Source organism: Eutrigla gurnardus (assembly GCF_963514095.1).
Source record: "Eutrigla gurnardus genome assembly, chromosome: 9".
Classification (NCBI taxonomy): domain Eukaryota; kingdom Metazoa; phylum Chordata; class Actinopteri; order Perciformes; family Triglidae; genus Eutrigla; species Eutrigla gurnardus.
The window spans coordinates 398,298-417,941 of record NC_139923.1 but is presented as its reverse complement, the minus strand read 5'-3'; the positions used below and the strand labels follow the sequence as shown (position 1 = coordinate 417,941).

Genomic DNA, 19,644 nt, shown 5'->3' with positions numbered 1-19,644 from the left:
GGCATTGCAGGGCTTCTTACATACCGTAAATCCTCTAATATAGACAATGGGAAGCGTGGAAATAACGCTGCCTGTGGACACGTACCTTAAGCCCTGGCCTCCATTAGAGACCGGCCGTTATTTACCTCCGCCGACAGCGAGACCGGCCAATGTTAGAGACCGGCCGGTAATAGAATACAGGCCAGTATTGGAGTGTGGTACAACCAAGGGCTGTAGTTATGGTTATTAAGCCATTCGGGATCCCAGCCAGATGTTCTGTGTTTAGCTGTATTTTTTTTTTTTGCTGGGTCAACGTTACCAATCGGTCCGGGCCCGCGGTCATCCGTTGACGGGGGTCGGCAGCCGGGTTCACACCGACCACCGAAGCGGAAGCGCCCACGAAAATAATACGCAATCCGCTGCCCCCCTGTTCAGACCAGACGTGTATTTCTCCCTGACTGTCGACAATCGCTTCTGCTCAGCTGTTGTTCATTCAGAGCTATTTTTTCATCATGGGTATAATAACCTCACAAAATGAATACGCCATGTTTCTGTAACCAAAAAGTTTGTACACTTCTTTTATTTACGTTGCTCTGTGTGTGTGTGCATGTGTGTGTGTGTGTTTGTGTGTGTCTGTTTTCATCTCTCTACTCTGTTTAGATACACAAATATGATCGTATTTGTCAATCGCGGTATTTTATTTTGAAAAAGTTGTCTGTCACCCGCAATATTTTTTCTTTTCTTCGGCGGAGCCATTGTTGGTTAGCTAACAAATCACATCCCAGAATATATGCCCGCGCTCTCAACAGCGGTACCGATCAGAACGAAGCAGGTTGACTCGCGTTGCGCTGCACAGAGGCGCCCCAAATGTAAATGATTATTCATTTATGAATAAATTGATAGGTGGCTTATTTTTGGCATATTGTTTTTTTTTTTTTTTTTTGCCTGGCGGCAGGTGTCATTGGCCTGGCAGCCGGTACAATGGTAGGGGAAACACTGAAGGCATCACGCAGATGAGAGACAGTCGACACTGTTGGGTGAGGGAGATGAGTCCGAGAGGCTCGCCTGCAGTTCCATCTACCGCCACAGACGCTGCTAGAAGCAATGCATCTCAAATCTTACCGACTGACACTTTAAGTCTGTATTGTTACACATATGCATCAATAAAATCTATAACATTTATTACGTTATTTATATTTATTTCTTTGCATCTGTGTAAGCCTGCATTGGGAGGAGCCTGAAAGTTGTGAGGAGAGGGACTCGCCCTCCACTCCGTTTTTGTTTTGTTCCACTAACCGACATATTCAAGTGATGTCGTTGTAATGATGTTTGAAGGCTATTCTCAGATTAACCCGACTTCAGTTCAACAGTGTCATATACAGTTTGACACAAATAATGGTCCATTGAGCTGATTAAAAAGGTGCTAAACCAACAAGCATTCCAAAGCTGACAACTGTTTCACTGCTAAAACATTCCCGGTAAAACTCCAGAATTTCTGTTTCACATGTATCAGTTGACACAAAAATCTGTTTGGGTCCCGGGGCATACCAAAAGGATAAGGCATACTGATCCAAACATCTGGCAACGAAAATTTCCACTGCAAATATGTGCTTCACTCGTTGTATGCATCTATTGATGTCGTTATCATATTACTTACCACTTATGGAATACAAACAAATTTAGTGCCGTGATGCTGTTGGCAAATTCATTGCATAAAATTCAAACCAGAGTACACTCCTTCATTGCACAAATTGGAAATCAGCCCAACATACATTCAAAAACACAAAGGAGACAGAAGCTTGTGTTACCTCAACACTGGCATAGTCACACATGGAGCATTTGAAGGGCTTCTCATGTGTGTGTTTGTAGCGACGATGACGAACCAACTCTCCACTTGTCACAAACGCCATATCACAGTCTGTGCACTTGTGTGGACGAGTTCCTGCAAATATAAAAAACACGTCTCAGCTATCTTGGCAGCTTTTTACTTACAAACTTCTACTCCTGTTTTGGTCACATTGGAGTCCAATCATTTTATGAAGATATGTGGTAGTATTTACCAGTGTGTGTATTAAGATGGTTTCTGAGCAGGGTGACTGTCCTGAACGCTCTTCCACACAGGTGACATTTGTGAGGTCTCTCATCTGTGTGGCTCTTCATGTGTCTGTCCAGGTTAGAGCGTCGAGGGCAAGTGTAGCTACACAGCTCACACTGGAACGTCTTTTTCACTCCTAAGACACAGCAATGACATACACAGACCCCATATTTAATTATAGCATTTGCCATCCCAATCTGACTCTGAGAGCAAAACCATGACATACTAAACATGGCAAGTCTTTACAGATGTAACTATAATTGATGAGTCATATTTGGACAACAGTATTTTAAATAAACAGCCAAATGAAAACACAATTACACTTGAAAAATATCGAAAATATTTATCACCCAGTGTTATCTATGGCTGGGCATAGAAATTAAAGCGTTCCTCAATTTAATTTCTTGGTATGACTGGACCACTGCTGCAGCAGCTTTAATGCAAACTGAACAGGGAGCCGGTTGAGTGATCACCTAGAGGCCAAAATTGCTAACAGCACGCACGGCAACATTGGGCCTCATTCACCAAGCGTTCTTAAGAAGAAGTTTGTTCTTAAGAAGAAGTTTGTTCTCAAGAACCGGGCGGTCCAGTCGGGCATAGTTTTAAGAATCGGGCAGTTCGGTTGGCGTAGTTTTGAGAACCAAGCGGTCCGGTTGGCGTAGTTTTAAGAACCGGGGCGGTCCGGTCGGGCCAACATTATACAGTATGGCCAGAGCCAGGCTGGGAATGCTGCCTTTACTGTCGGAGCGGCATCGTTCAGAATTGTTAAAAAAGCACCAGAAACACAACTGGTACCGGGACAGGTGCGTGGTGGGCTGAGCAGCACCCCCTCTCCTCCCTGCAAAGTCTCAGCATCAGGCAGCCACAAATATCTCTTGTACGGCCTTAAACCCCAAGGTATCTTACGGCCCGAGTGGAGACAGTGAGACAGGACCGGTATCTTACGGCGTGGCGGGAGACAGTGAGACAGGACCAGTATCTTACAGCGACGAGAGACAGGTGTTAAGGGCACAGCAACTTTCTGTATGAAAATGTTTTTTCCCTCACAAACATTCAGTGAAGAAGAGACCAGGGTCAGAGCCAATCAGAGACCTAGGCCCGCACCCACTCGGCCTCTAATTGGCTCAGACCATCGTTTTTTCATGTCTGTATGCTGTGGGGGGAAAAAAACATTACGCTACACACATAAACAGACCAGCTGAATGAAAGGCATAACATATTTAGCCAGACTTCACTGATTTTTGGTCGCATGTGCGCCCAAAATGGTCGCCCTCTGGAGCCCTGGCTTCCTCAGAAACGGTCCGAGTGGAACAATGATCGCACTGATCAGGCCGCATAATGCTGAGATAGGAATTTAACAAAGCTTCGAGGCAGAGTATTTGCCTCAAGCATTTTTTGGAATCGTGTTACTTGAATAACTCGAGTAATTGAAATTACAATAAGATTTGTATCATGTTTAATCTTGTTCAATTATTATTTTCATAATAATACAAAGTATTATGGCCTTTTAAATTAAAACAAAAATACTACACTAACACATTCATTCCTGTATATTATTAAACAGCTCTGTGGGTTTGCACCTCGAACAAAGACCTGCTGGAGACGCATGGCTCATATATGCATATTTCAAGTCCACGGACAATTAATGGGTTGTTAATAAGGGCTTACAGTCTTTTAGACTGTATACCCAAATATGTTAGGTAATTTGCGCTAGCACTTTTACGTTACAAATTACAGACCTGACCAATTTGCAAGGGATTAACATCACAGATGTAAATGGTAAATGGCCTCATTTATATAGCGCTTTTGTCCAAAGTGCTTTACAGGAATGACTGACATTCACCCGTTCATTCACACATTCACACACCGACGGCGGAGTCAACCACGCAGGGCGACAGCCAGCTCGTCAGGAGCAATTAGGGTGAGGTGTCTTGCTCAGGGACACCAGACACTCAGCTAGGAGGAGCCGGGGATCGAACCGGCAATCTACCTCCTGAGCTAAACCCCCCTCCTCCGCAAGATCCGTAGATGTCCTCCGCAATTAGGCTTTAGAAGGTTTTACATTGGCCATCTCCATTATGCCCCCAGTCCAGCATACAGCAGTGTCTCACCTTTCTTCTTGATCTTGGTGGGTTTGGGTGGTTTCATGTTGCCCACCACTTTCTCAGCATTGACCTCAGAGAGAAGGCCCTCCTGCTGTTCCTCTTCAAAGTCGTAGACACTGACATCCATGTCCTTATCTCCTTCAGCATAACGCAGACGACTCTTTTTACCCTTGAGAAACAGCATTAGAACTCATTGTAAGTTAATGACAATAAAAAGGTGCACCCATCAACATGTTGTACAAGTCTAGTCCAATTACAGAGAAAAGTTTCACATTGCTGATAAAAAAAGAGATTGATAAACATAACTGTCTTGCCTTCTTGTTCTTTTTGATTGCACCAGATGGGGGCTGATAGTCTGGGTCTTTAGCCCAGTTCGGGTCATCATTCTGAGGCTGAATGTGTTCATCCTCCCCTTCGTCTAGCAGCTGGTTCCCCACCTCCTCATCTTCCTCCTCTACAGGGTGGGATTCTCCTCCCTCTTCCTGCTCTACGGTCTCCACCTCCCCATTAGCTCCAACCTTAACAACCTACAAATCAAAAGCATCAGCTGTTTAGTCAATTAATCACTAGCACAAGTGATTCTGTATTCTTTCTTTACGGCGACGAGTGGATCTGGCGGAAATAAGCGACAGACTGGTAACCTGAGCCACAACTTTACTGTATCTGGCTCCATCTGGCTTCTGTTGGAAGCTGTCAATAAAGTAAGATTCCATATTTTAAGGTAAAAACTTTACAGCTTAGTGTATAGGTCACTTTAGTAGATAACTGCATTGGTAGTACGGCTGGGACGACTCATCGACATAATCGACTACATTAACTCTCCTCCCACACTCCAGTCCAGTGGCTATAAGTTTCCCGCTGCTGGCCTGAGTTTTTGTTTTTAAGTAATATTAACTCGCAATCGTAGACGTGAGACGCGAGACGTGAGCGGCGCTAACAAGCGATCATTAAATCCACACCAACTCCGGTTCGTAAGCGTCTCTGGCCGTCTGTCAGCAGCAGCCGGGCGACTGCGGCCCCGGACAGCCCCCCTTCTCCCCTCTGTGAGAGACTCATCACGTCTCAGAAGCAATAATCCATAACTGAAAAATAAATTGTTAGATTAATCAAAAAAATAATCGTAAAATTGGTCGATTAATCGAAAAAATAATCGCTAGATTAATCGTTAAAAATAATCGCTTGGGACAGCTCTAATTGGTAGTGTGGTAGCCATGGTAGCAAGGACATGGTAGTGACAACATGGTATCAACCTGTCAGTCACAAGTTAGCAACGCCCTAAATCATATCCTGCTTTATGGTCCATTTGACTCTTAATGGATCATAATTGACGAAATGAACATCATGCTGTATTGAAGCAGACTTGAAACTAGTGAGTGAAACCATAAACTCATGTTTACTGAGATAATAAATCTTGTAAGAAATAGGGTAATTTTCTCAGTTTCACTTTTTCAGAACCGGAGATAGCCACCTGCTGCCAATCAGCTTGTTGTGCTAAACTCAACACATGTTGCTAACAGCTAAAAGTTCCAGGGTGGAACTCCTGCTTGTGAGCTTTTTCCCCATTATTACCTTGAAATTTTTTTTTGCGTTAGTGGTGAAAAATAAACGGACTATGACAGAACAAATTATCCTTTTTTCAGACACTGATGCATTTATTGAGCTGCTTCTCCCTTTTCTCTCGAATCAGCATTAATTAAATCTAGATAACAGGTCAAAATTAAACATGGCTCTCTGCAAGTCATTATTTCTATGGTCAGCCAATGATAATTTGTGAGGGGAGAGCCTCAACTCTGTGACACCACTGTAATGAATGTTACTGTAGTCTCCACAGCAACGTGGAACATCTACTCTCCACCACCATCACAATGTAGATCAAGCAGCTTTGGAAAAATAAGGTGAGAGTAAAGGTTACATAATATATGTAATGAAGTGCATTTTCTGCCAGGGGCCCAAAAACTGATGCAGTTGCTAATTTTCAAATGCAATCACACATTTATATTTGAGCCTTTCTATGAGTGTCTGTTTGTGAACCTGAAAGCCCTCTGGCAGCGGCAGGGTGTGGCAGATGACTGGGTCTCCGTCCTTCGGCATAGCCGTGGTGTCTACAAAGGTACCTTGCTGCAGGGCCTCCACAGTTGTGGCAGAAACAGGCACCTGGACCAGCTGGAGCTCCCCCAGACCCAGAGCTGCCTGTTCCTCCATGTTTACCACCTGAGAACAGAGAGACCAGAGGTCAGCACACATGTCCAGGTTATCTATAAGACAAATTCAAGACCAAGAGAAGAGAGTGAATACAAACCATCTGAGAAGCCAGCTTACCCCAACAGGGACTGAAGAAGATGCTATCATGTGAAAAGAGCTTCAAATCCCTCAGAGTCCCTACCTGTAGTGTGATGATTTGAGTCTGGTCCACTGTTGTTACAGTTGCTTGGTGAGCAGCACCAGCTACCCCTCCAACAACACCCACAGTCGATGATGATCCCCCCACTGCAGCATCAATCACCTGAAATCATATGAACTGTTGGGTAAAGAAACATTCTGACAGGCACAAATTTTACTTTCTTGTAGTGTTGTCACGATACCGGTTTTGGTACGGGTACCGGTACCAACATGTATTTCGATACTTTTCGATACTTTTTCAAATAAAAAGAGAACACAAAAAATGTCATTACTGACTTTATTTTAATAGAAAATCTTAGAACAATAACATATTAATCAGTAATTGAAATAAAATACCACAAAGACAAGCTTTTCTAATGCACACAATTTTAAAATAATGCATGTATGCATTTTACAGCTCTGGAAAAGAAATTAAGGAACTTAAAGGATTGTAAATCAGCATGTCTACATGTATGGCAAAAAGTTTAAAAATCACTGTGAAAATATAAATATAACATAAATATAATAATATAATATAAATAAACCAGCTCTATTTTTCTTCCAGAGCTACTTTTGTTAAGAGTGAAGGTGGGTGGCGCTTGCTTTTAGCACTGAATGTGGCTTTTTTCCTGAGTAGATTACCTGTCGTTCCCTGAGCTCAGTATGCAGGTCTGGGTGCTTGTCCTTTTAGGTGTTTGGCTAAGTTGGAGGTGTTTCCGCCGTTAGCCATGCATGTTTTATAACACCGTTTACACAGTGGTGCATCAGTGTTAATTGCTTCGCCTTGCTCATTTGTTTTTAAGCCAAAGTACTGCCATATCACACTTCGCGCCCCTGGTTTGTCCACAAGGTGCAGCGTGGTGATGGTTGCAGCAGCCATTCTCCTCTCCGTGAGCTCCAGCTCGCTCCTCGTCCTCTCGGCTGTATTTACAACGCGGTGACGTCACGTGGCGAGTTCGCCGCGCTGTAGCGGGCGCTGCAAGTACCGGTCCCGTCCGAATGCAACAAAGTACCGTTTTAAATGCCTCAGTACCCCAGTACGAAATTAGTACCGGTATACCGAACAACCCTACTTTCTTGTCAGACAAAGAAACCTACTTTGGCTGACAAGACATCAAACATTACACGGTGAGCTTACCTCAGTCTTCATCTGCAACAGGGTGGGATCCAGGGAGTCCATAACCATCATTTCAACTCCTCCACCATCCACCCCAACCCCCACCCCAGCTTCCATTAGCTGCTGCTGGGCCTGGGTGGCTGCATTCATTCCTTCCCCATGACCTGAAACACAACACTGCTGTGAATAAACCATTTACCCACATTCTCCACAAAAGTTGCTCTTACTTGCAATAGAAATCTACGATTCTGCTCATTCTACATATCGACTGTGGGACCATATACAGTCATTTCCAATAAGTAAGAACCTTGTTCTAGGATGACTCCTGCTTGTCCCTCTACCATGCCCCCGGCCTCTGCAGCTTGCTGGAGGAGGTCAGCCACCAAGGCATCCTGGCTGTGAATGGCCTGGATGGAGGGGAAGTCTTTGGACGGGACCTCCACCACCCCTACACCCTCTGTTGGCCCTCCGTCCATGCTGGGTAGGAACTAAAACATGGCAATGTGGAAACAAACATTATTAACAGTGTATTACATCACTGCTTTATAGCAGAGGCATTCAAAAGAAATGAAGAAGAAAAGTTCCCTTTTTTCCAGGCACGGTGGTACCCACTTACAATGGCATATTGAAGCGGTCGGCATTGGTCAGAGGTGCAGCAGGCAGATTTTTGTTTGCTCTATATTAGGGCTTCAGCTATCGAATCTTTTTGTAATCGAGTAATCTACCGTTTTTTCCATCGATTTATTCAGTAATCGGACAAAATTAACATTGTATATAGTATTAGGGTTGTGAACGATAAACCGATGCAACCAGATATTCGGTTCAACAAGTGAGAGATACGGCTGCATCGGTAGCAGCCTCCTCAATCGATGAATTCCTAGATGAATTGGTTATAGAGTCATGGATCGGGTATCGCAAGACTTTGAAGCGGTTGGCGGCATTACACCAGCGTCTCTAAAACAACGCGAGAGCTGAAGCTGCCCGCGAAACGCTGTAGCTGCCTAGCTGGTATGAGTGATAAACAAGGGACAACACAGAAAATGGAGGAGGTGGAGGTGGAGGTGGAGAGGCGGGCGCAGCACAGGTAGGCGGCTGCCATGTGACCGTAGGCACTCCATGACCGCACGTGAGAGATGGATGGCTTTGAATGTCAATCGCTTGTTTCTCAACTTGCGCCACAAGAGGCGGTCGCAGCACGGGTAGCGTCCACAACACTGTCCTGTGACCGCCATCCAATGATTCAGCCAGACTTTTTTTTGGTCCATGTCTAAAAATAAATACATTGACATGTGATTTTGTTGTTCTGTTTTTTGTTTGTTGCCAGTGCCATACAGCCACAATGCTTGGGGATATGTGGTATTTTACATATTTGAAAAGAAACCATTCTACTGTCACTTTCATAGAATTGGCTTCTTTATTTTATAAAATATCTACAACAAATATTAACCAGAGAATCAAATCGTATCGTTCTTACACTGTATGGAATCGATTCGAATCGGTCTGTAAAAAAAGGATATCGTTTTTTAATCGAATCGTAACCTGTGTATCTAGATGCATATCAAATCGTTTATCACAGAGAGATATGCAACCCTAGTAGGGCTGTAACGATACACCAAACTCACGATTCGGTTTGTATCACGATTTTTGACCCACGGTTCGATACAAATTTCGATATTATTTATTTTTTTAAATCAAACATTTGATTTATGTAAGATGCAGATTTGGCGTGGAGGGCGTGTCTATCTGATGGTCTGTTAACTGCACAGGTCCCTCACTCAACTTACTACAAAGAAATGTCCCACAAAGCAACGTTGCAGAACCAAACTAAGGTAACGTAGTAACTGTAACTGTCTTTGGCAACGGGGAAACAAATACCGCAGCTGTACGTGGAGAAGCGTCCTTCCTCCCGCCCGTCCTACCGACTCCTGCTCACATTTCTGCCCGATAAACAGCGTCTGTCACCGGCAAAAATAACTTTAACTCACCGAGTGTTTATGATGAAAAGAAATCTCCGCGACGGTCAGCCCTCCGGACCGAGACTTCAGTGAACTTTAGCCTCCGTCGGGTTTTGAGTGACAGGGAGACTCCAGGGAAACCCCTTGAAAACGCACACACGTCATCATCATGACGTGTACCGGGACGTCTCTTTGCGCTGCTTTCTGTGAATTACACAGCGGTTTGTCTTTACTCCAGCGATGCTTCGCTCCGTGTGAAAGAACAACGGCGGAGAATTAGCGAACGACCGCTGCGGTGTTAATGTGGTGTTACTTACAGCTCATAGTGCTGATCTGGACCGGAAGTTGTGTTGCGATTCTGCCTTCTCGTGGCGCGAGACAGGTTCGTGGATCTGAGTGTCGCTATTTCAGCTTCGATACGTGTATCGTTACAGCCCTACTCAGCACTAAAACATTGCATGACAATTCACCACTGAAAGCTGGGCCAAAATTCATACTACTTAACTGAAAGGTGTGTTAGCATGCACAGCTTCAGTATTATACACAGTGTGGGACATTAAATCAATCTTAGCTGATGAGTAACAAGAAACATTGTAGGAAGTAAGTTTCTTTGTCAAATGGCGGACTGTTTTTACCCTGTACTTGTATCACTAAAGCTGTTTTTATACATGAGAATCTTTACATCAGAGGTTTTTGCGAACTGGGTCATTCCGTGCCAACTCAGCCACCCATGTACATGACACCTCTCAGATTTAGCTGAAAAGCGGTGAAAATATGCCTAATGTTACCAAACAAAGGAATCTGAAGTTTCAGGTCAATATCTCAAACGGTTTGCCCGTGGCGTCCATTTGAATTTCAAGTGCCACACCCCTTTTTGACACATTGGAATTTCGCATTTCATTTGTTGGCATTTTTGGAGGCCCATAACTTCTGTTCTAATAGTGATAAAAGGCTGAAAACCCTCCCGGGCAGAGGTGACTCTTTTGGAACCCCATATTTGGACCCCCAAATGACCACGTGGGCACTTGATGATCCTAATGGGATTTATACCAGATAAAGATACATATTTGTTCTTTCTTTTAATGAAATAAAACCTTTGACTATGAAGCTCCTTAATGTGAATTTTATTCATCAAAATGCACCATTTTGGACTTTTTTTTCCAGAAGTCTGGAATGTAGATCAGGAAGAATTTAGTGATGATAAAGCATGAAAATAGTGGAAATAACTTAGTATTATGCTCAGTGATGGCAAACAATTAAATATTTAGACTGCTGGCCATTCATTTCCTGAAAATCACAAATTAACCCCTTATCCCCGATGAAAGAGATCCGCCTGTGACAAGCGACTTGCAGCACGTGCAAGTCTGCAGGCCACTGATGCAAACCACATTCTGACACCAATGGAGATGTTTCAATGGGCAAAAGAAAACATTAAGAACATTACATTCTTCTTTGTTAGTGCATAAAATATTAAAAAACACGAGGAAACATACAAATTAGAGAAGTTACGCCTCAGCCAAAACGATCAGTGGAACCCGATCGCTTCATTGCTTTATACCAATTTCCAAAGATAAGATATGGATGAAAAGAATATCACAGGATACAATATTCACAGATGTCGATGCATGACAACAATCGGATTCAGAACACTTGGATACAGAACCCCAGTTAGATCAGCCACAAAACTACATTTTCCAGCCAGGAAAATACATTGCCTGTATCTATGATGATGACTGGTTCATTGGAAACATTGTTGAACGTTCAGATGAACATGGTGACGTTTTTGTTAAATTCATCTATGGATAACTATTATCCAAGAACTTATGGAAGCAGTAACATAATTTTGTCATGGTCCTTTTGGTCACGTTTGTATTGGCGAGCACTGCGTCTATAGATGAATTTTACAAAAACATCACCATGTTTATCTGAACCTTCAACAATGTTTCCAATGAACCAGTCATCATCATAGATACAGGCAATGTATTTTCCTGGCTGGAAAATGTAGTTTTGTGGCTGATCTGACTGTGAGGTTTCTGCCCCCAGGTGTTCTGTATCCAAGTGTTCTGAATCCGCTTGTTGTCCTGCATCGACATCTGTGAATATTGTATCCTGTGATATTCTTTTCATCCGTATCTTATTTTTGGAAATTGGCATAAAGCAATGAAGCGATCGGGTTCCACTGATCGTTTTGGCTGAGGCGTAACTTCTCTAATTTGTATGTTTCCTCGTGTTTTTTAATATTTTCTGCACTGACAAAGAAGAATGTAATGTTCTTAATGTTTTCTTTTGCCCATTGAAACATCTCCATTGGTGTCAGAATGTGGTTTGCATCAGTGGCCTGCAGACTTGCTCATGCTGCAAGTCGCTTGTCACAGGCGGGTCTCTTTCATCGGGGATAAGGGGTTAATTTGTGATTTTCAGGAAATTAATGGCCAGCAGTCTAAATATTTAATTGTTTGCCATCACTGAGCATAATACTAAGTTATTTCCCATATTTTCATGCTTTATATAAAATTCATATCAAGGAGCTTCATAGTCAAAGGTTTTATTTCATTAAAAGAAAGAACAAATATGTGTCTTTATCTGGTATAAATCCCATTAGGATCATCAAGTGCCCACGTGGTCATTTGGGGGTCCAAATATGGGGTTCCAAAAGAGTCACCTCTGCCCGGGAGGGTTTTTGGACCCCCATAAAACCCCCACCAGGTGTACCATACCCTTCAAATTCATTTTGGCAAGAGCAAAGGTCCCACATATAACAAATAATCCTGTTTGGAATAAATGTGATCATTCATCGTGGTGCTAGGAGCACCCAAAAAGTGAAAAATAATTTTGACCGTCAAAAAATAATTGGACTTTGGTGACCCACCTCTCACCCAAACAGTAAGGAATGTTGATTCTGCCTGTAGAATTGTGAAGTACACATTACAATGAACTAACAGAGCAATTTTCAGCCTTCTTTCACTATTAGAACAGAAGTTATGGGCCTCCAGAAATGCCAACAAATGAAATGCGAAATTCCAATGTGTCAAAAAGGGGGCACTTGAAATTCAAATGGACGCCACGGGCAAGCCCTTTGAGATATTGACCTGAAACTTCAGATTCCCTCGTTTGGTAACATAAGGCATATTTTCACCGCTTTTCAGCAAAATCTGAGAGGTGTCATGTACATGATACCCCGATTTTGGCTGTTTTCACATGGAATGACCCAACTGCTTTACAGTATTAGTTAAAGTATTGCGTAATACTCCATGTTTTATTAGTATTGGTACTTTAAGTATGTAATTACTATGAGTTGCGTGGATGTGCGACAGAGGGGCAGCGATGTGTGAGGAGCACTCTACTAAAGGACTGAATGGGATCCCACAAGAGGATGGTTTTAACTTTATAACAGTCAAAACGTAAACTACTACAGATCCAGGGATTTAGCACGTGGTAACTACAAGGATGGAGTCAACAAATTAAGGTGAAAAGATTATTAAAGCATGCCACAAACCGCTCGCCGGCTGCACAGTCCCACTGAGCCATTGGCTACCTGGTTGTAACTAGCAGAGCTACATAAAAAAAACAAGGAAAATGGACCTGCATATATAGTGCTTTTCTAGTCTTTTCAACACTAATCCCCAATTTCCACTGCATACGTCTCCGCTGCGTTGCGTCTCCGCCACACCAGCGGAGCAGATACGTTTCACTTTAGTCTATGGGTCAATCCCCACCAGGTCCGCTGCGCTGTGTGTCCGCTGCGTCTCAGCTCCGGCAGTCCGCAGCTCTCCGCAACAAATACGGAGGACTTCTATTTCTGGCGGATGCCGGACCACGGCGCAGCAATTCAGCACAGAGCAAATATAGCGAAACAGGAAGTTCGGTACATACTCAACAATAAAACATCCGGTTACTTTTCAAAATAAAACACTTGTGTTAATAAAACCTCTTGACGACGGATCATATTTCAATTAACTACGTCACAAAAACGTCAGAATGGGCGGGGCCAGGTACGGAGTCAACAGGTCAGAGGTTTTACACATACCTTTAACTGCAGTCTCGTGCGAACTCCCCGGTCTCGCGACGTCACAGTCGTTCTACTGGACTGCGCCGTGGCGGACTCAAACGCATCCTGTGGGGATTGGCGGACCGAAGCCGGTTCGGAGACGCACCGCAGTGGAGACGTATGCAGTGGAAATTGGGCGTGACTGGCTGCTGGACTTCCTCAGTCAGAGGCCTCAGGCAGTAAGGGTCGGCAGCAACACATCAAGTACCATCATTCTGAGCACGGGGGCCCCCCAAGGTTGTGTGCTCAGCCCCCTGCTCTTCACGCTGCTGACCCACGATTGCGCTCCATCCTTCAGCAGCAACCACATCGTGAAGTTTGCGGACGACACAACCGTGGTGGGTCTCATCACCAACAATGATGAGACCCACTACAGGAAGGAGGTCAGCCAATTGGCCACGTGGTGCAAAAATAACCTCTTTCTAAACATCGGAAAGACCAAGGAGGTTGTTATTGGCCACACCCCTAAACCCCCACTGACCATCAACGGTGCTGCTGTCGAGAGAGTGAGCAGCACCAAATTCCTGGGGGTACACATCAGTGAGGACCTCTCCTGGAAAATCAACACCGCATCACTGGCCAAGAAGTCCCAGCGGCGCCTTTACTTCCTACGTAAGCTTAAGAGAGTAAGAGCCCCCCCACCCATCATGTGCTCCTTCTACCAGGGCACCATCGAGAGCATCCTGACCAGCTGCATCAGTGTGTGGTACGGGAGCTGCACTGCCTCCAACCGCAAGACTCTGCAGCACATAGTGAAGGTGGATGGTCAGATCATTGGTGTCCCGCTCCCCTCACTGCTGGACATTTATGGAACCCGCCTTACCCGCAAAGAAACCAGCATTGTGGGTGACCCCAACCACCCCTCACACAACCTCTCTTCAGCCTCCTGCCATCTGGGAGGAGGTACAGGAGCCTCCAAGCCTCTACTACCAGACTGGCAAACAGCTTCATCCACCAGGCTGTAAGGAAGTTCAACACCCTCCCCTCTCTCCCTCCACTCCCCTGTGCCCCAAAGAACTCTGGACTCTGACCCCCCCACCCCCCCATCAGGAAAAGCACCAGTCACTTTACAGATCATCAGTGCCCTTAATTGTTTAAACTGCATCCATATTTATATAGTTCATATATTGCATTACATTGCACATTTTCATCTCCTGTTTTTCTACTTACTTGCACTATTCAGTTTTTTTTGTGATTTTGAATTTCTCTTGCACTACCTGGAATTTATTTTATTTATTGTACATATATTTTGTTTTGTTATATTGCACCGTGGGTCGGAGAGAAACAAAATTTCAATTCCTCTGTATGTCTGGCACATATTGCAGAATCACCACTTCAACACAACACAGAGCTTTTTACAGTTACTGTAGGGTCTTCCTGGCTCTGGCAGCTTTGCCTCAACTTCTCACAGAACTTCATCTGAATTTTCATTTTGTGTTGGACTCCTACAATTTTTAATTAATAGGAAAACTATTTTAAGTTTCAAACCAGTACTTAGTAAGGGTGTGAATCTCTGCACTGAGGCCGATTAGATACGCATCTCGATGCGCTGCCAGCGATACGATATTTTAGCGTTACATGGAATTTTCTGGCGATACGATGCGATACACCTCACCCTCTTCCCGATGCGATACTTTGCGATAATCTTTTAGTTCAAATCAATGTGATACAATGCGATATGATGCGATACGATGCGATTCAATATGAATAAACAAAGATAACATTTAAATAAAAAAATAAGATGCAATTCAGTATGGTACTATAAAAAAGATTAGCTTTTATTCCTCTTCTTTTTGGCACAGTAACAACTTTTCAAAATCAGGCCTTTTCAAATGTGCTAGAGTTGACTTTGAGTCTAACTCTGCAACAATAAAAAAAACAATTACTCTCAATGACTAACTTCAAGTGACACTTTCAATAGTGCATCAATGTTTGTCCATATCCCTGTCTGCCACACATATGAACTCAATAGGACGTAGGCTAATGCAATAATGAGGAGCAGAACGTGCTATTTCTATATGAATAAAACAAATTATACCCTTTCACAACTGGGTTTTGTGCAAAGAAAGCAGCTGTGAGTCTGTGACTCACAGCTGCTGCTATAAGACTACTCTCACTGAGTGTCTTTTAATATCCATAAGACAAAACAATACAATAAAATAAAATACATTTTAAACTATATGGCAATCAGAGGCTCCCACCTGCTGCTGTAGTGTAAACAGACGACTCTCACTGAGTGTCTTATATGTAATGTCCATGAGACAAAACAATACAGTAAAGAAAATACATTTTACATGCCCTAGTTATAGCCATAGCGCGGGCACAGCCGTCTGCAAGAGGCTCCGCATAACAATCGACAATACTTTTCTGCCCCTGACCTGGTTTCAGTCAGGACCACTTTGTCAAAAAGAATCTTTATTTATTTGCACAAGTTTCATTTGGCGGTATGGTACTGTTCTGGGACTCCCTGCTCTTCCACGCGCTTGCGTGGAAAGCCTGAGGCAGGAAGAGCACCTTCCTGCCCTCCATGAGCCATCATGAACGGCATAAGCAGGGAGCGTAGCAGCAAAGAAAACCCCCAGACAGAGCAGAGCAACCAACAAGAACAATGGTAAGGTACATAACAGATGACGGGAGGAGCTGGGGTGGAGGTGGGTTGAAGACGCCAGCAGAGGAAGCAACGAGGGAGGTCAGGCTAGAGCAGTTTAAATAGCGCGCTCTGAATGCAATTCCCCAATAGGAAGCGAGCACGGGGAGTCAGCTGAGCCATCAGCTGATCTCCTCGGTTTTGACAGCTATGCTGTTGCTGCTGATTTAGGCTTGACGTCGTGGCCTGCCAGAACTAACGCTACGCTTGATTTGGTGGAAGCGGCGGGAGGCGTATCGATGATCTGATGTATTCTTTTTAGGTGGGCCTGCATGTTAGATGTGCTGCCCTTGTACGGCTTTGCAACACGGCAGTGTTTGCAAATAACGGTCGTTTTGTCCAGCTTTCCATCTTTCTTGTAGAATCCATAGTGTTTCCAAACATAAGATTTAAGATTTGGAGGTGCATTAAATATAGGCTGCGGCGCGTCCACAGTGCTGCTGCTGCTCGCGCTATCCTCCATGTTTGTTTACTACTACTAGTAGTCTGTGTGAGTGTGTGCCTCCTCGCGGCTTCCGTCCGTGCTCAAAGCAAAACGCGAAACTAAGAGAGGTGCGTTCATTGCGACTGGGAATCACGGGATAGGGTGAAATTTAACATGAAAAACACGGCGCCTGCATCGAACTTTACATAATTACCATCGGATTTAACCGATGCAACCCAACGCACCGATATGAATCTAGATTTCACCCGTCAATTGTATCGATGCGGGGTGAATGAACCGATGCACTCGCATCGTGCACGTGGGTATCGATGTATCGGTGGATCTCGGTGAATCTCCACACCCTTAGTACTTAGTATGTGTCTAAATCTAGAGGTTGAAGGTCATTAAGTAAAACGTCTTGAATAAGCAACCATTGCCAATTTGCCTGTGTGATTTACAATTATAATCCCGTTACAGTAACATGCCTAGTATTTGGAGAAAGTGGCTATTTCATTTAACACCCAAAGTACCTAATAAGATAAACACAGAGTGTTTACAAAATATCACAGCTGCCTTCTGATCTTAACGGATTGAATACTAAACACTTGGTCAATGTAAACTGTATGTATTATAACTGGTACAAATGTAAGAGTGAGCTGCACAGTTATGTATCTGACAATAACGCCTGTTTGTTTGCAGGTTTTCATGTCCATTCGTCTTTATGTTGCTGAATGGTGGAGCCTGGAGCTGGAGGCTCTGGTACAGGCCTTCTTTGACTCATAATAACGTTTACCACAACATGGCAATGACACTAAGCGCCCAGCCGGCCAGCTGTCGCCTCCTTGCCCAGCATTTATAATGCGGTATTTTTGTAGCTCTCCAAGCCGAATAGTAGAGGGAGCTCTCTGCTATAATATATATCTGTGGCTATGATGCCCAAGGTGGGTAGAAAATAGAGACAAGCGGGCGGCGGGTGTCATAACAACTGCCAAATCCGACCACAGCACGATGACGGGAAGAGAAGAGAAATGCTATATTTGACAACGTAGGATGGCTGGTTTCGGGGAAACACATCGACTATTTGGTCTAGTGACTCGATGGCCGCTGTGATCACCGTTTTGCTCGAATGACTCGTCATGCTCCGTTCCGCGCTGGCCTTACCTTTGTTTTCAGTAGGTTTACAACTACTTATTGAACGGTCTTACATTTCAACAATAGTGACGTTAATTGCGACAGCCATCGGTTCGGTTAAATACTAAAACGAAGGTTTACTGTGGTTACTTTGGGGGGATCCGATGTAGTGTTACTAAAGGCATTGGTGAAGAACGGCCTAGCCTCTGAGCACACAGAGCTAACGCTAACTTTGGCTAACGTGAGTTGATACATTGATTTTTTTTTTTTTAGATAAACGTAAAGCTTAAACGTAACACGCTAACAAGTAACGTCAGCTCGGTAAAATGCTGCACGGCTGTCAGGTGTTAACCTGCCGTAATGCCATCTTACATGTAGGAATGTTGATGCATGTGTTACTGCTTGCGTATATTTGCTAATAAACAAGCTAACGTTAGCTATGGGCGATAACTTAAACCCGCCAGTTTCCATGTCGTCAAGGCTGTAAAGACGGGAAACAAAGAAGCGAGAAAATGGACGCCTTGGCCTAAACTCTTCAACCAAATCGTCGGTGTATTCATAAGTTATCCCGGACAATGTGTTCACAGATACGTGTAAAATAACGCGGGTTGTGCATACATTTATTACACCTTCGGTTATTTAAACGTATTTTGACGGGTTTTTCAATAACGATAGAGGGAGACAAACACTCTCCGACGAGCTGCCCGGACCCAGAGCCCCATCGTGACACCTAGAGGCCGATTAAAGATCCTGCAAACTCCCCCCTTAGCAGAAAAGTAGTGATACTTTACCTCTTTTTTCAGTGTTTCTCTCTCCGTTTAACTCGACCGAAAGCAGAGAGTCTGTGCTACAAAGTTACAGAGGCTGGTAAGAAATGCGGGCTTCTTCGCAGTTTATTTTAATCCCTCTCCTGCTTTAGCAGAGTAGCCTCTGCCACAAAATGGCAGTTGGTAGCTCTGTGCGCCTGTGCGGCCGCTGGGGGGTGGTGTCGAAGCTGCTGTAGACACCCTGATTGGCCAGGAGGGGCGCCCCGTTGGAATACATGGAAGTCTATTTATCACAACGTTAGGATGAGGGCTCTTGCTGTACCCTCGGATGTATGAGCTATACTATACAAAATAAACCTCGACATGTCAAAATATATATTGCAAGTATGCATTAAAAAGTAAAAACATTGTATGATGAGTTCATGGTTGACACTGTAGCATTTGACTTTGTGTCAAGTCCCGTCTATCAATCATGCTTCATATGTGCTTATTTTGCAAAAATGACCAAGAGAAACAGAAAGTCCACAGAAATGTGTATTAGCTATCTTTAGAACGCTTTTAATTGGTTTGAATGTACAATCAGATATGCTCATCAATGATTAATCCCACATGAATGACGGGGCTTGTGTCATGATCCTCCTGGTATACCTGCACATCTAAGCTAAGAAGTATACTCTCTTCTGTTAAATGAGGACAATAAGCTGTTAGAACTACAGCTGCTGTCTCTGTTGTAGAAGAGGTCAAGTCTGCTGCTGGCCTCTCATAACTTAAAACAACTGTCTGACTATCTCAAAATGTCCCTAACCCTGGGGAAACACAGGACAGGTCTGAGACAGAATATTTATGTTATTTGTATGTGTGAGTAGCGCACTGTATAATTAACAAACAGTCAAACACGAGACAATCTTTAAACATATTTTTAATATTTTATCTATCGGACACAAGGATGCATCACAGTATACTTTAGAAAAACGAAAAGACAATATTTTTCTTCCCT

The 19,644-nt window shown here is 43.8% G+C and overlaps 1 protein-coding gene across 2 annotated transcripts in view; it reads right to left on the bottom strand.

The window, feature by feature from the left end:
- The window catches only part of LOC311019025 (transcriptional repressor CTCF-like), a 198,267-nt gene extending 179,314 nt beyond the window's left edge, over window positions 1-18,953 (bottom strand). For both annotated transcript variants that reach the window (XR_014597772.1, XM_084018187.1), the window contains exons 1-9: window positions 18,672-18,953; window positions 7,983-8,163; window positions 7,697-7,839; window positions 6,563-6,682; window positions 6,211-6,390; window positions 4,494-4,706; window positions 4,186-4,348; window positions 2,040-2,210; window positions 1,788-1,921 (exon numbers count right to left, since the gene is read on the bottom strand). Coding sequence is in view for 1 of the 2 variants with exons in the window: in XM_084018187.1 (XP_083874313.1) it covers window positions 1,788-1,921; window positions 2,040-2,210; window positions 4,186-4,348; window positions 4,494-4,706; window positions 6,211-6,390; window positions 6,563-6,682; window positions 7,697-7,839; window positions 7,983-8,151 (1,293 nt within the window). In the remaining variant the exon portion in view is untranslated. The remainder of the gene's footprint in view (window positions 1-1,787; window positions 1,922-2,039; window positions 2,211-4,185; window positions 4,349-4,493; window positions 4,707-6,210; window positions 6,391-6,562; window positions 6,683-7,696; window positions 7,840-7,982; window positions 8,164-18,671) is intronic.
- Window positions 18,954-19,644: the final 691 nt, after the last annotated feature.